Source organism: Lutra lutra, chromosome 1 (assembly GCF_902655055.1).
Source record: "Lutra lutra chromosome 1, mLutLut1.2, whole genome shotgun sequence".
NCBI lineage: Eukaryota > Metazoa > Chordata > Mammalia > Carnivora > Mustelidae > Lutra > Lutra lutra.
Genome location: NC_062278.1, coordinates 2,514,366 through 2,528,241, shown reverse-complemented (window position 1 = coordinate 2,528,241; position 13,876 = coordinate 2,514,366). Strand labels below are relative to the sequence as shown.

General features: G+C 56.3%; 1 protein-coding gene across 7 annotated transcripts in view; it reads right to left on the bottom strand.

Moving 5' to 3' along the window:
- Positions 1-13,876, bottom strand: part of HSF2BP (heat shock transcription factor 2 binding protein) — a 102,809-nt gene that overhangs the window by 16,052 nt on the left and 72,881 nt on the right. For 3 of the 7 annotated variants that reach the window (XM_047719020.1, XM_047719002.1, XM_047719010.1), the window contains exon 9: positions 5,042-5,771. The exons of 2 other annotated variants lie outside the window; for them this stretch is intronic. In XM_047719020.1, the coding sequence (XP_047574976.1) occupies positions 5,302-5,771 (470 nt within the window). In that variant the 3' untranslated portion in view covers positions 5,042-5,301. Of the gene's footprint in view, positions 1-4,895; positions 5,772-13,876 lie in introns of those variants that run through there. 2 more of the 7 variants (XR_007125294.1, XM_047718994.1) reach the window with 2 other exon arrangements.

Below are 13,876 nucleotides of genomic sequence, written 5' to 3'. Positions count from 1 at the left end.
TCGGCGACACGGCCACTGTGCAGAACGTCGTCGGGGCCTCTCCTGAGACCGCCTGCGAGCCCATCTGTGAGCCACACGCGGCCGTCGGCGTCACTGCCGCAGGTTCGACCCCACGTCGTCGGGCGGCATCCAATGCTGAGTGTGTCCTCGCACGGTCACGCCACATCGAACCAGCAGCGTATCTGACCTGCGTCCACGCACCACGGACCAAGGGAGGGACCTCGAGGCTGGGCTTGGGCCCCCGACCACCCACCCCCCACCCAGCTGAGCCCCGGCCTCCCTGGCCTACCGCCGACTACGGTGCGGGAGCGCGTGGCGCAGGCCGTGCTGCTTTGGGCAATGCCGCCTTCCCCGAGCCTCAGGGACACCACATCCTCCTGGTTTTCCTCCCCGCGTCGCTTCTTTGTGCTCCTTCCCCTCTCCCTCCCGCGCTGAGATGGTCAAGGTCTGCAGACAGCCGGGAAGACCTTGGGCGGTGCTCGGAGCAGGGGCCGGCCCGGTCTGACGGCAGTTCCCTAAGCCCATTCGGGCTCTCCCGACGCCCCCCAACCCTCGCCAGCCTTTTGCACCCGCACGTTCTCACTGCCCGGGCCGGCCACAGGGCCTTCGTGCCCGTCCTCGGCCCGCGAGGCTCTGCTCTCACACCCCGCCTGGCCGCCCTTCGGTTCATGCAGGCCTCGCTCCATGCCTGGAAAGCAGCCCCACGCCGTCACCCGCCAGCCCCTGGCGCTGCCCCGCCGTCACCCGCAGCACAGGACAGACGCCATTCTGTGTCGTCACGTCTCCACCCAAGTGGAGGCTGCCCGGGGAAGAATTCCGTCTTGCTCACTTCTGAGCCTGCGGCTGTGGGGACGGCCCGGAGCTCGGTGAACACCTGTTCTAAGTGAGCTCCCCGAGGGCCGTAAGCTGCAGGGCGCCCGGGCGTGGGCACCAGCCGCCGTGGGGACAGGTAAACCCGCAGCTCAGCAGCAGGGACTACAGACGGGACGCTGAGCCCAACACGTACTGCACGGGAGACAAAGAAATACAACCTCTATCTAGTCTCTCTGACCTAGAGATTTTTTTCTTAAATTAGAATAGTTCCCGGCCCCTAGCAAGCAAGAGAGCAGAAAGTGCAAATATGACCCTGTTTGTAATACTTAGCATGGAACACCCTTGAAGGAACGATCAGACGTGGGGACGGGCATCTGGAAAGGCTCCCCGGACAGTGCTTTCAAGTGGGTGTGGACGGTCTGGGAGCCTAACGCATCAACCACTAGATGACTAGGACGTGGACGGCAGAACTGTATGTAGTAGCTACCTTGTTTGTCTTTAAAAATCCAAACAGATAACTTCAACCTTTCTGAATTAACATGCCCTCGTAAGGGATGTGAACATCTTGGCTTCTTCCGCGAGCTCATCTGCTTCGGAATCACACTCCAGCAACAGATTCCTCGCTTCCCTCTTCCCAAATCACTCCTTGACTTTTTCAACGTGACACTTTAGACAACAGATCACACACAGAGGGAAGGGGGAAGGTGTTACTTAGCCCAAGTAGGAATTTGCTCCTTTTCTAAAATACTCTTGGGCGGCAGACGGCTCAGCTCCGGTACACGGGCAGAGCCTGCACCACAACCAAATTAGTCCCACTTCAACACACGCCAAGACACAGTAAAATAAGCAGATGCCAGTGAGCATAACAGAAACACGCCTGGCAGACACGGAAGTCTCAGAAGGGTGTAGCCTATTAGATGAAGGCAACACGTAATTTTCTCAGTTCACATTCCGTGTCGGGGGGGTTTATAGACAGCATGGCCCAGCAGAAAACACACGAGCTCAGCAGAGGGTCTGCAGGCAGAAGGCCAGGACGCGAACAGCAGCTGCGGTCCTTCCAAAGTGTCAGGCTATGACCAGGCAGTCGCGTTCTCTGAACCTCGACTTCCTTGTTAGCAACCAAGAGCATGCGGCCACCGCAGTCTGTACGGAGCGCAGAGCAGCACGTAAGCAGCGGATGAGGAATGGGACCGAAACTCCCACTGGCTGCCGTGCTTTCTGTCCACACAGCCTAGCCCCCTCCTCTACAAAACAGCCTCCTCGGGGCGCCTGGGTGGCTCAGTGGGTTAGAGCCTCTGCCTTCGGCTCAGGTCATGATCTCAGGGTCCTGGGATCGAGTTCCGCACCGAGCTTTCTGTTCAGGAAGGAGCCTGCTTCCTCCTCTCTCTCTCTGCCTGCCTCTCTGCCTACTTGTGATCACTCTCTCTGTCAAATAAATAAATAAATCTCTAAAAAAACAAAAAACAAAAAACAGGCTCCTCTGCTCTGTTCTCCTGACCTGTCCATGGTGTTGCCTTAGCTAGGCGGCAATTCTCTGTTATCCCCAAATAAACCCATTTTGGCTGGTAAGTTAACTGGCAGTTTTATTTTTAAGGTCAACACAAGGAAGACTCATTAAATATAAAGGCAGGGTAGGTTACAAAAATGGAAATATGCTTTCGATGTACATATACTTTTAATATATGTTGTGTATCTTTATATGTGTATTTTGTACGTACATACCCACAAGTAGATAAATGTTACTAATCAGAAGGAAGTTGCAGTGCCTGTACGGACCTCAGCAAAGTAGAATTCAGAGGAGGGATCGTGACCAGGGACAAGGAAGGACACTGCGGAACGATCAAGGAGTCAATTCCTTAAGCAGACACGACAGCCCTAAACACGCACGCACCTACTAACACAGCTGCAAACACACAGGGTGAAAACTGACAGGAGCAAAAGAAACACGAAACCCACAGAGATGGCCGCAGATTTGACATCCCTCTCCTGATAACTGATAGGATAAGGACACAGAAAACCAGGAAGGACAGAGAAACCTCAGCAGCAGCTTCAACCACCTTCAAAGTCCAGCACGCCACCCAACAACAGAAGAACACACGATCTTTTCAAGAGCATGAGGAACACCTGCAAGACAGACGACACTTGAGGCTAGAAAACATCTCGGTGAATTCAGGAGGACTAGAATCTCACATGTATGTTCTCTAACCACAGCGGAAATAAATTAGAATTCAAGTCGCATGGTGACTCGGTCATCCGACCCTTGGATCTCAGCTCAGGTCTGAATCTCAAGGTCATGAGTTCAAGCCCTGTGTTGGGCTCCACACTGGGTGAGGAGCCTACTTAAAAAAAATCAATAAAAACACGTCTGGAAAATCTTCAAATATTTGGAAATTAAATAAGCCAATCTAAATGAGAACAGGTGCCACACACTGTATCACAGAGTACGGTGGTGTCACAAAGCAGATACATGGATGGTGTCACAGGTCCCCAGAGGTCAGAAATGCTTTATAAACGTTATGTTGCACGCTCGATCAGTCATGGGTAATCATTTCGTTTCGTAGTAAATCCACACATATTCGTGCACCAACACATTCTTCACTGCAAACACCCAGGGATGCTCAAGAGGTCCTCTGATACAAATGCAGACCCTCGAAGACCCACGAAGTCTCTCCTACCCCGTGAAGCTCCGGGCCACTCCTGTCTTAAATGCGCTCACAGACACTCCTCTGCTCGGGGGCTGCCTCTCGCCCAAGCTGGCTCGTTCCCCTCCCATCGTCTACTGCTACGCACTGCACCCCTGCCATCCCCAGCCCTTCAGCCCCTCAGTCCCTCTGCCTCGCTTCTCCTCTGGCCCAGCCGCCCCGCACTAGAGGAGCTCTGACGCCCAGCCCTCGCCTCCCAGGACACCAGCAGCGCACCTGGCTCCTCGCGGGCTCACAGGTATGCAGGGAAAATGAAATGAATCCACAGAGAACCTAACAGTGAGCGTCTTCCCAGGAAGTCACCGGCCACACTCCCGCATGGGTGAGCAAAGCCGGGTTTGATCCTGACTCCCCCCCTTGCGGGCACTGTGGTCCTAGAAATAGCATTTTCTGAAAGCTGCTGCTCCACACGACAGATGGGCGGGCAACCACAGCCCAGTGCACGGGTGCGGGGCTCCTGCCACACTCACGCACACCACAGACCGGCCGTGGAACGTGCAGAGCAGGGGCACCCAGCTGGCTGCTCGGGGTGAAACGAGGCAAACCCATGTCCTTCAAACGTACAAATTAGGAACCAAACTGAAAACGTGCGGCTGGGAGGTCGGAAACCCTGCTGCAGTCCCCAGCGGTCCAACCAGGCTCCTTCATTCATCTGACAGATGCCAATGGGATACAATGGGCCCCGAACCACACATCATGGCTGCGTGCGAAGCAGGGACGGTGCAGACGGCACGACCTCCCTGGTGAGGCGGACAGTGCGACTGCAGCACTGTCTGGGCTCCTGCAGGGCAAGAGGTCGCAGACAGGCAGTGCCAAGGTATGTGCTCGGAAGGCACAGGACACGGGCCTACTGCCGGAGCCAAACACCGAGCTGAGGGACAAAGGAGGCACCGCTGGTTTCTCAGGTCCTCTGCCCGCACGCTCTGCCCGTCCTTCCCTCGGCTCCAGTTCCCATGCTTTCGAGGCAACTCTGCGATGGGTACTTTGGTTTGCTGGAGTCAGAAATGAGGAAGGTGCTCTGGATGGGGACAAAAGGGTCCTATCACCAGCAGTGACTGCCCGGAGATCAAGGACTCCATTAGGACTGCAAACCTCAGCTTCTGCGTGGAGAATACCCTGAGGCAGCTTTCCTGCGTCCGGACCATTCTGGGCCGCGAAGGGAAGAGGCCCAGACCAAGAGGCCGGGCAGCTCTCTTAGCAGAACGCCGTCAGCAAGCCTTCCCCTGGGGAACGCTGTGGGCACTGTCACGTGCTTTCAAGCCATTGATCTAGTCCACAAGGGGAATGTGACAGAAACCAATCCAGCCCTATCGGGTCGGCTGGCTCGCTCCGGAGGACGGCTCCGAAGACACCCCACAGACGCGCCGGTCGGGTCCTTACCTCGAGAGCACCGGTTCTCCAGCCCCCTGCAGCCCAACAGACGCACACCCATCACTCGAGGATCCCGCAGATACAAGAGGTGGGGATGAAGCCAGCAACGCGCCAGACAGACCTTGGTCCCCACTGCCTCGCCTCACCCTGGAGACCGCTGCAGCGTGCCCCCATCAGCGCCGTTGCCCCTCCTCTCCCGCTGGCGGGTGCTGCGGAGAGCCAGACCAGCCGGTGCACAGGCACAGCGCCGCAGCCTCTCGCTCCCTCTGCTCGCAGGCCCGGGGCGCAGCAGAAGCGCAGGAGTGCGAGGCCCTCCCTGTCTTCCTGGCTCTGACGGAGTTCCCGCTGTGCCTGTAAAACAGAACGCTCCTATCGGCTTCTGCTTTAACAACTGGAACTCGGACCGTCCGGACCTCTAGCGTTTGGTGTTTTTCAAATGCTGCCGTGCATCTACACCACGAGGCTGGCCACCGGCACTCGGCCGCAGACAAAGGTCAGAGCTCACGGACACACAAGGCCTCGTTCGCATGGGCACGCGCCTCGCTCTCCTCGGGGCGGCGGTCCCGGCCTTCCCAACTGAGCGCGGGGCCTGCGCGTCTCCTTGGAGGAGTCCGAAGCCTGCCGTGGCACGTGTGCCTGTCCTCTGGACTCCTTCGGAACTGGAGAGAACGCCGCGTGTGTCCGGCAGCAAGGTGGGAGGAGTGGCCGCGGACTGCCGACTACCGCAGGACAACCGCGGTGCCACCACCGGAGGCGGGCGGCTTCCCCAGGGGACGGTGGTCCACACGGCGGGCGCTCCCGGCGCTTCCACACACATCACGGCAGTTCCACCACGGGGCAGACCTCTCCGGGCCGGAAGGAAAGGGAACACTGCTGGCAAGCGACCTGCCGAATAAGCGAGAAGTCACCCCCGCTGACTCAGGAGGGACGACAGGGACGGACTGCTGGGTCCTGCTGCGGAGGAAAAAACCCCTAGAGGCATGTCTCCCCCTGACAGTCGAAAGAGCAGCGAGATGAGGGCAAGCTGGAAGCCAGGGGAGGGGCCCGGGGGCGTTACGTCATCACTCATGTCCTTCTGATGTCCAGTTTCAGGGAAGGACAGCAACGTCGGACGCGGGCCACCATCCTCCTGGGCCCCCATGAGTTCCATTCCTACGTGGACAAGAAGTGGAGGGTCTGCCACTTGCTTTCTACCTTCATGACTGTCCCCAGCGCTCACCCTGCCCACGGCCACGCCTCTGAGTCAGCGCGGCTCAGGCAGCTCGCTCCCGGGTCCTGGGGCCCTGGGGCACCTGCACACCTCTGCGAGCCCTAGTGTCCGTCTGTGCAAAGCAGGCAGCTGTGGGTAGCGCCCAAACGTGGTGAGCGTGGGCCTCAGTCCAGCGGCCGCCCCCAGCAAGCGCTCGGGGGTGGGTCGAGTTCATACTGGCATCCGCTGTGGTTCATGACACAAACATGACACGGGCTACCGGGGATTAAAAATTAAGCCAGTCACACATATCTAAACAATATCATACAGAAGGCGGAGCACCTGGGTGGCTCAGGCGTTGGGCGTCTGCCTTTGGGTCAGTCATGATCCCAGGGTCCTGGGATTGAGCCCTGCATCGGGCTCCCTGCTCGGCGGGGGGCCTGCTTCCCCCTCACCCACTTCCCCTGCTTGTGTTCCCTCTCTCACTGTCTTTCTGTCAAATAAAATCTTGAAAAAAAAAAACAAATTCAAAAAGAAGGCAACCCTCCACTGCCCCACCTCACGGACGACAGCCTCGCCCCAGTGAAGCTGGGTTCCCGGAAGAATGACATCACAGCGCTCCGTGTTCCTAAGAGCGAAGCCCTCGGTGCCCACCCTTGAAAGCTACACACGTAAGCTGCTGTTTTGGCCGATGTTTACAGTCATGCAAAGTGAAGTGAAACACAGCTAACTCGGCTTAGAAGGAAACTTTGCTGAATGTTATTTGAGGCCAAAATAATGTTTTAATTATCCTGATGACATCCTCATTCCCAATTTTCACTCACTACTGAGACCCTAACAGCTATCATTCCTGCAGGTCAAAATTGGACAAGTGCTGGTGACTCCGTGTGGCCCCGCCTCCTCGTCCAGTTCCCGTGCTGGCCGCACAAGGTCTGCGGCTGACTGAGCTCTTGTGGGCGCCGAAGCTCATATCGGTGTCACCGTTTTACGTTCTACGGTGGAGCCCGGGAGCACAGGCAGCTCAGCCAGCTTGGCTCGAGACCCAGCTAACAGGTAGGATTTGCACAGCATCCACCCTCTCCACGTCGCACGCGCCGCAGGCTTCACGGCGGGAGCCCGTGCTGCACATCTGGTCCACAACAGAAAGGCAGGGAGGACGGAGCTGGCGGGGTGAGTCTTCAAGCACATATGTCCATGACCTCCAACTATCACACCTCCTGTACGTGCCCTCACTCTGCGTATGGGGAAACTTGGACCCAATTTAGGAACTTTTCCTGGATTTGCAACAGAAGAGCGCGTCAGAACAGTTCCGTCAAAAGTACGAGACTGCGGCTCAGACTGGCTTGAGCAGGAACAGCCCATCACCTCTCCTCGAGTGCAGGGGCCAGGCTGCGTTCAGTGGCTCGCTGCCGTCATCAAAGGCCCGGGTTGTCTCTTCTCTCCGTCCTGCCCTCCGGAGAATCGCCTACAGGCTGTCCTCCTCGCTCCCACCAGGTTACAGTGGACGTCCCTGTTCCTATCCAGGGAGGGAGATGCCTTGCCTCCACCCTCGGGGTCCAGATGGACCTACTTCGCTCCCGCGCCCACCTGTGGGCCAGCGACTGCAGACAGACGGGTGCCAGGCACGGACCCGCTGAGGCCCCGAAGCTGAAGCCAGTCACTGGCAGGACAACAGGACTGCACGACGGCATCGGCACATGAACCCTCCAACCTGCCTCACACATTAAAGGGAACTGGGCAGGTGTGAAAACCCAGATGCCTGTGCCCCACTCCCCATCACCTACATTACAACCTTTAGGGACAGAGACCCAAGCATGACTATGAGCGCACGGCGGGGTGGGGGCGGGGGTGGGTGTTGGTTTGTGTGTTTCACAAAACCCTTACTGGAGTTTAGGATCTCGTTCTCTTAGGATCTCTTAGGATCTCGTCATGTGGATCATAAAAGGGAGGCTGAAGGAGCGTCTCGGGGGCTCAGTCACTAGGCGTCTGCCTTCGGCTCAGGTCATGATCCCAGGGTCTTGGAACTGAGCCCCACATTGGGCTCCCTGCTTGGTGGGGAGGCAGATTTTCCCTCTCCGTCTGTTCCTCCCCCTGCCTGTGCTCGCTCTGTCAAATAAATAAATAAAATCTTTTAAAAAAAAAGAAAAAAAGAAAAAGGGAGATTGAAGCCCTGAATAATTAGATACGAGGAAGAAGACAAAGGTGCTGGATAAGCTGTCCAGAGTCCTGGAAATACAGACACAAGCTAGTACCCCAGGGAAGAAGGGTGATGTGGGTCCTAATCCCAGCTGCACCCGGCTGGGAGCTGGGTTACACTTCCCTGCCCAGTGCCCAGTTTTATGTCATGCACAAGAGGGACAGTAATGTTGGCGTGCTATGACCTGATCCAGCATGAGAGACGACTTGGAAGGGTCCTGGAACCTGCAGCGACACGAGCAGAGCTCTAGGGGCACCTTCCCGGATTAAACTGCCGTGGGCAGCGTGGGGGTGGGTCCCTGCCTTCTGGGCTGTTCCTGGGTTGAAGTCACAAGAGCCTCTGGTGCCCTGACAACACCTCCACTCTACACAGGCCTCTGTGGCCAGACACTCTGGCCGGGGGTATGATGTCCACAAAGCTAGAGGGCACACTGCCCGGTGTCTGCTGGTCCAGCCAGGACCTCCCTCTACTGGGACCGTACAACCTTCGGACATAAGCGTTTCCCTCCACAACTGTGGCACTCACAATGCTGCATTTGTGTCCAAGAAATAGAACCCAACAAATATGTGGGAAACACTAACTCCCCAGTTTTACCTTCTGAAGGGTTTCTTTTGACTTCTGAGTAAAAATGGCTTCTGAGAAGTCACAAAACTAATGTCCTCAGCGGAGTGTCCACAGCCAGCAGGCCTGCAAATCAGGTGGGCACTCTCGGCCAAGGCCTCACAGTCGGATAAAGAGTGACGACTCTAAGCTCCAAGTCCGTCCCTCGTTAGCGAGCTGATGACGACCACTCAGGGTCGTCTTGTCTTTTTTTTTTTTTTTAAAGATTTTATTTATTTATTTGACAGAGAGAGAGATCACAAGCAGGCAGAGAGGCAGGCAGAGGCAGAGGGGGAATCAGGCTCCTTGCTGAGCAGAGAGCCCGATGCGGGGCTCGATGCCAGGACCCTGGGATCATGACCTGAGCCGAAGGCAGAAGCTTTAACCCACTGAACCCCCAGGTGCCTGAGGGATGTCTTTTCTTAAAGATGAACAGAGAGGAGGATCATGAAAATGATTCCAGCATTAGGGACCTATATGAAAACAAACCACTAAACATGAAGCACATTTCACATTTCAGGAACCTACTTTTATGGCAGAAAGGAAATGGCCACGCAAAGGCAGAGCGTAAGGGAAGAGAACTCCTAGTCCCAGGCTAAGCTGCATGTGTTTGACGTGAGATGCACTGATGGTCAGTTTTTAGGGACTTTCCTCTCTGAAGTCAGAATCTGACTGCCCTTGGCACGAACACCCAAAACGCTGTCCTGCCAGCCTGGCCCAGGCAACACCCCCTCCTTTGCCTCCCGGCGGCTCTGGCTCCTGCCCACGTTCCCACAGAAGCTCCGCCGCAGATCACCAGCGGGCCCCCACCGGCAAAGCCTTGTCCCCATCCCTCTTGTCTTGAGCCTCGCGTTGCATCTGACCCTATTAGACTCTCTCCTTCTCAGAGAACTGTTTCCTCCTTATTTGAAGTTCGGCCATTTCCACGTACTCCTCCGCTGGATTGCCACAGCCTCCCGTGAGGCAGACAGGTGCAGCACCTGCCCTCCGCTGTGTGGACGCAGCCTGCGCAGCACACACCACCCCACACCCCAAGCCTCTGGCCGATCACACAGACTCCCAAGTTTCTCCTCACCTTCTGGATAGTTCCATGTGGATAGTTTCCACCGTGACTTCAAACAGCACAACCCACACCAAACTCATCTCCCCACGTCCATGAGCTCCCCCTTCTACACTTGAGTCAGTCACACCTTCATCAGACGACAGTAAATCTTGGATGGCTTCCATCTTGACGGATCCAACGTGCAGAGCCAAACACTTTCCGCCATGCTTCCAGGTATGAAGTGGTCATTCGACCAGTCAAGTCCATCAGTGGCTGCACATCCAGTGTTTTAGGTTATGTTTCTTATTAAGGGTTATGTAGGGGCACCTGGGGGGCTCAGTTGGGGAAGCGTCTGCCTTTGGCTCAGGTCAGGATCTCAGGGTCCTGGGACCGAGTCCTGCCTCTGGCTCCCTGCTCAGTGGGAGTCTATGTCTCCCTCTGTCCCTCCCCCTCCTCATGCTCTCTCAAATCAATAAAAAAAACCTTTTCTTAAAAAGAAAGTGTTATGTAAGTTTTGATTAATGAAAGAGAACAGGCCCCACCATCTCCTATAGAAAGGTTGACTTCTTTGGCCTGTAAGACCTTCTGCAGGCCAAGTGTCAAGTCAATTGTTGGAGAGTTTTCGGTTGTTTTTAAGACAAATACCACCCCTACTGCACTGACAGTCTGAACACTGGGCTAATGCAACAGTATTAGGAGGAATATTTAACCAACATGATAAAACACTTATATCAAAAATCTTTCTAAACAGGGGCACCTGGTTGGCTCAGCCCATAGAGCTTGCAACTCCCAACCTCTGGATTGAGTTCAAGCCCTACACTGGATATAGAGATCACTTTAAAAGAATTAAGTATCTGGGTGCCTGGGTGGCTCAGTTGGTTAACCATCTGCCTTCGGCTCAGGTCATGACCTCGGGGTCCTGGGATCGAGCCCTGTGTTGGGGTCCCTGCTCAGTTAGGAGTCTGCTTCTTCCTCTGTCTCTGCCCCCTCCCCCATTTATACTCTTGCTCATGCTCTCAAAAAAAAAAAAAAATCTTTAAAAACAAAAATAAATAAATCTTTTCTTAAAAAAAATTTATAAATAAAGGTCATAAACAGTTCACTTTTTGATCAGTTATCACCACTGTTCACGTAATAGAGTCGCAGCTTACCAGACCCACAGCACAGACAGTGCTCCTGCAATGGCACATCCCTGGGCCGACAGGGACACTGAGGTCACACGGCCCAACTCTCCCCAGCCTCCAAACCTCTCAGCCTCCCTCATTACACAGCCCAGAGACAAACAAAGCAGCCCTCCACCTCCTCTGTGATATAACAAATCATCAACAGTGATTTTCACCCTGAGAGGATACACCTTCAAGCCAACTGGTCTTTCATTCCTTCATCTGAGACACGGTTCCGAGCACGTCCTACGTGTTAAAGGTGCCAGTTCCCTCTGCAAACCACGTGAGGAGCCCTGCCGGCCGGAGCGCTCGCACCAGCGCGGAAGACAGACACGAGCCGCCAACGGGACGAGGAGGGCAGCTGTGCTGTGCGTCAAGGCTGACAGTTGCCACGGAGGAAGACGAAGTGGCACCGGGGTGTGAGCTGGAGGAGGGAGGTACACGACCCTGACTAAAAGGAAGTGAGCCTTGAACTAATGGAAGGAAAACAAAACGGGTGATTCACAGAAGCTCCCAGAGTACCTTGAAATTGGAGAAAAAACTCAAGAACCAGGACTGGGACGGACAGGATGAAGCTGAGCAACGGTGGGATTCCTGCCGGCGTCTCCAGCCTCGGCGCCTCCCCCCCGGATTCAGGCACGGGCGGCACAGGGGGCCTAGCTCCGGCGGCCGGCGATACTGCCACAGGCAGCACAGACCGGCGCCTCCTAGTAGTTCTGCGGCCAGAGTGGCCTTCTTCACAGTTCTAGCCAGGAAAGTCTACGAGGAAGATCCCATCCCGCTCCGCTCACACTCCCACCATGGAGACCATCACCAGGCACTGCAGGGTCCCTCACTGACCGGGGGCCAGTGCAGAAGGCCCGCTCCTGGGAAAAGGGCCAGGAGTGTGGTGGGCAACCAGGGTGACGGCCCCAGAGAAACTAAGTCTAGGGCTAACCTTCCCCGCCCGGAGGCCAACTACACCACAATTGGTCTCAGTCTAGGCCGTGGGGTCACCCTGAGGCGCGTGCAGAGCCAGAGGCGTCTGCAGCCGAGGCCGGGCCGCGCGTGGGGAGCCAAGTGCTGGCAGGCAAGGGCAGAGAGCCCAGAGGCTGGGGAGAAGGTGGCACAGATCCAGAAGAGCCTGCGGTCCAGTCCAGGCTCGGGCCAGTGGAGAGCTGGAGAGCAGACCTTGAAGGGAGGCAGGGCACGGCCCGCGGGCAGCGCAGCCACGGCCTGAGGCAACCGGACCGCAGCTGCCGGTGATGCTGCACCGCGCGGGGCTGCTTGCACGGCTGGTGGGCGCCAGGCCGCGGCTGAGGGGCGCTGGGAGAGGCAGGCGGTGGTCGCAGGAATGCGGGAGAAACCTAAGATCCGGCTCCCACTGTACGGTCTAGTTGGGAGGTAACTGGCATTTGAGAAACAAAAGAACAAGAAAATGTTAAATTTTCTCCAGGTGAAACAGAAACCAAGCAGGGCGAGCGCTGGGGGCCGGGCCGGGCGGGCCACAGACTCCCACGAGGCTCCGCGAGCTGAGCTTCCGGAGCCCCAGCAAGAGCACGAACGTGGACGGAGGAGGGGGAGTCACCGCCGTGGGGATGTTTAAATACACCGTTTCAGGTGTGTGTGTCGTACAAACCGGGGCATGTTACAGTCTGGGGAAGCCGCTCTCTGGGCCGCGATCGCCTCCGACTCTCCTCCCATGTGGCTTTACTAGACTTCCACGGCTGACAAGTCAAATGTTCTACTTTTTTATCATGCTAAAACTTCCATGACATAAAACTTGGGCTGTTAACCATTTTCAAGGGCACGGGTCAGTGGTGCTAAGTCCATCTACACTGTTGTGCAACCGTCCCCGCCGTCCGTCCGTCTCCAGGACTCTGTTCATCCTGTAGATCTCACACTGTGGCCCCGTGAGACGTCCCCCTGCCCTGGCGCCCACCATTCTACTCCCAGTTTCTGAGCGTGACTGCTTTGTGTACCTCGGACGAGTGGACTCACGCAGAATCTGTCTGGGTCCGGCTTCCCTCACTCAGCGTAAGGTCCCCAAGCTGTAGTCACGTGGCCGCAGGGGTCAGGATGTCCTTCTGTTCCGTGGCCGAGGAAGGCCCCACTGTGCGCACCCCGCCTCCCCTCTGTCCATTCAGCCGCCGATGGGCATTCTGGTGGCCTCTATACCTCCGCTCTTGTAAGCCACGCTGCAGTGAACAGGGCTGTACGACTAGCTCTTCAAGACCCTGTTTTTAGTTCTTTCCGGTAAATACTGAGCACAGGGAGAAGATCTCTCCAAGCATCAGTTCGGACAGAGAGCCACTCTGAAACCCCAGCCGTCTGTGGCGATGTCCTGCCATCGTGTCCTCCCAGCTTGAAGAACGCCCTTTCTGCTCACAACAAAACGCCCCCGTCTTCGTATATCCAGGCTTGTGGCTCGCCCCCACTTCTGAAGGGTGGTTTAGGAGGACATGGAATTCTTGGTACACAGTCTTTCCACTCAGAACGTGGACAGATCCTCCCCTGTGCCACGACCACTGTTTCCGACGGGCGGAGAGCTGTTCACCTGGTCGTGGTCCCTTGCTGATTCCGAGATGCCTTCTTTGTCTCGAGCGAGAAAGGTCGAACTGCTATGCATCCAGACGCGGGTCTCTGTTGACCCCACACTGTATCGACTCTCCTTCATCAAAGGGAGGAAGTTTTCAGACATCACTCCCTCAAATAGTTCTTCTGCTCTCTTCTCTGTTGAACTTCCTTTAGGGGCCCTGCACGTATTGGTGTGCTCCCCGGGGTCCTGCGGGCCTTGGAGCTTCCAGCACTTGCTTCACA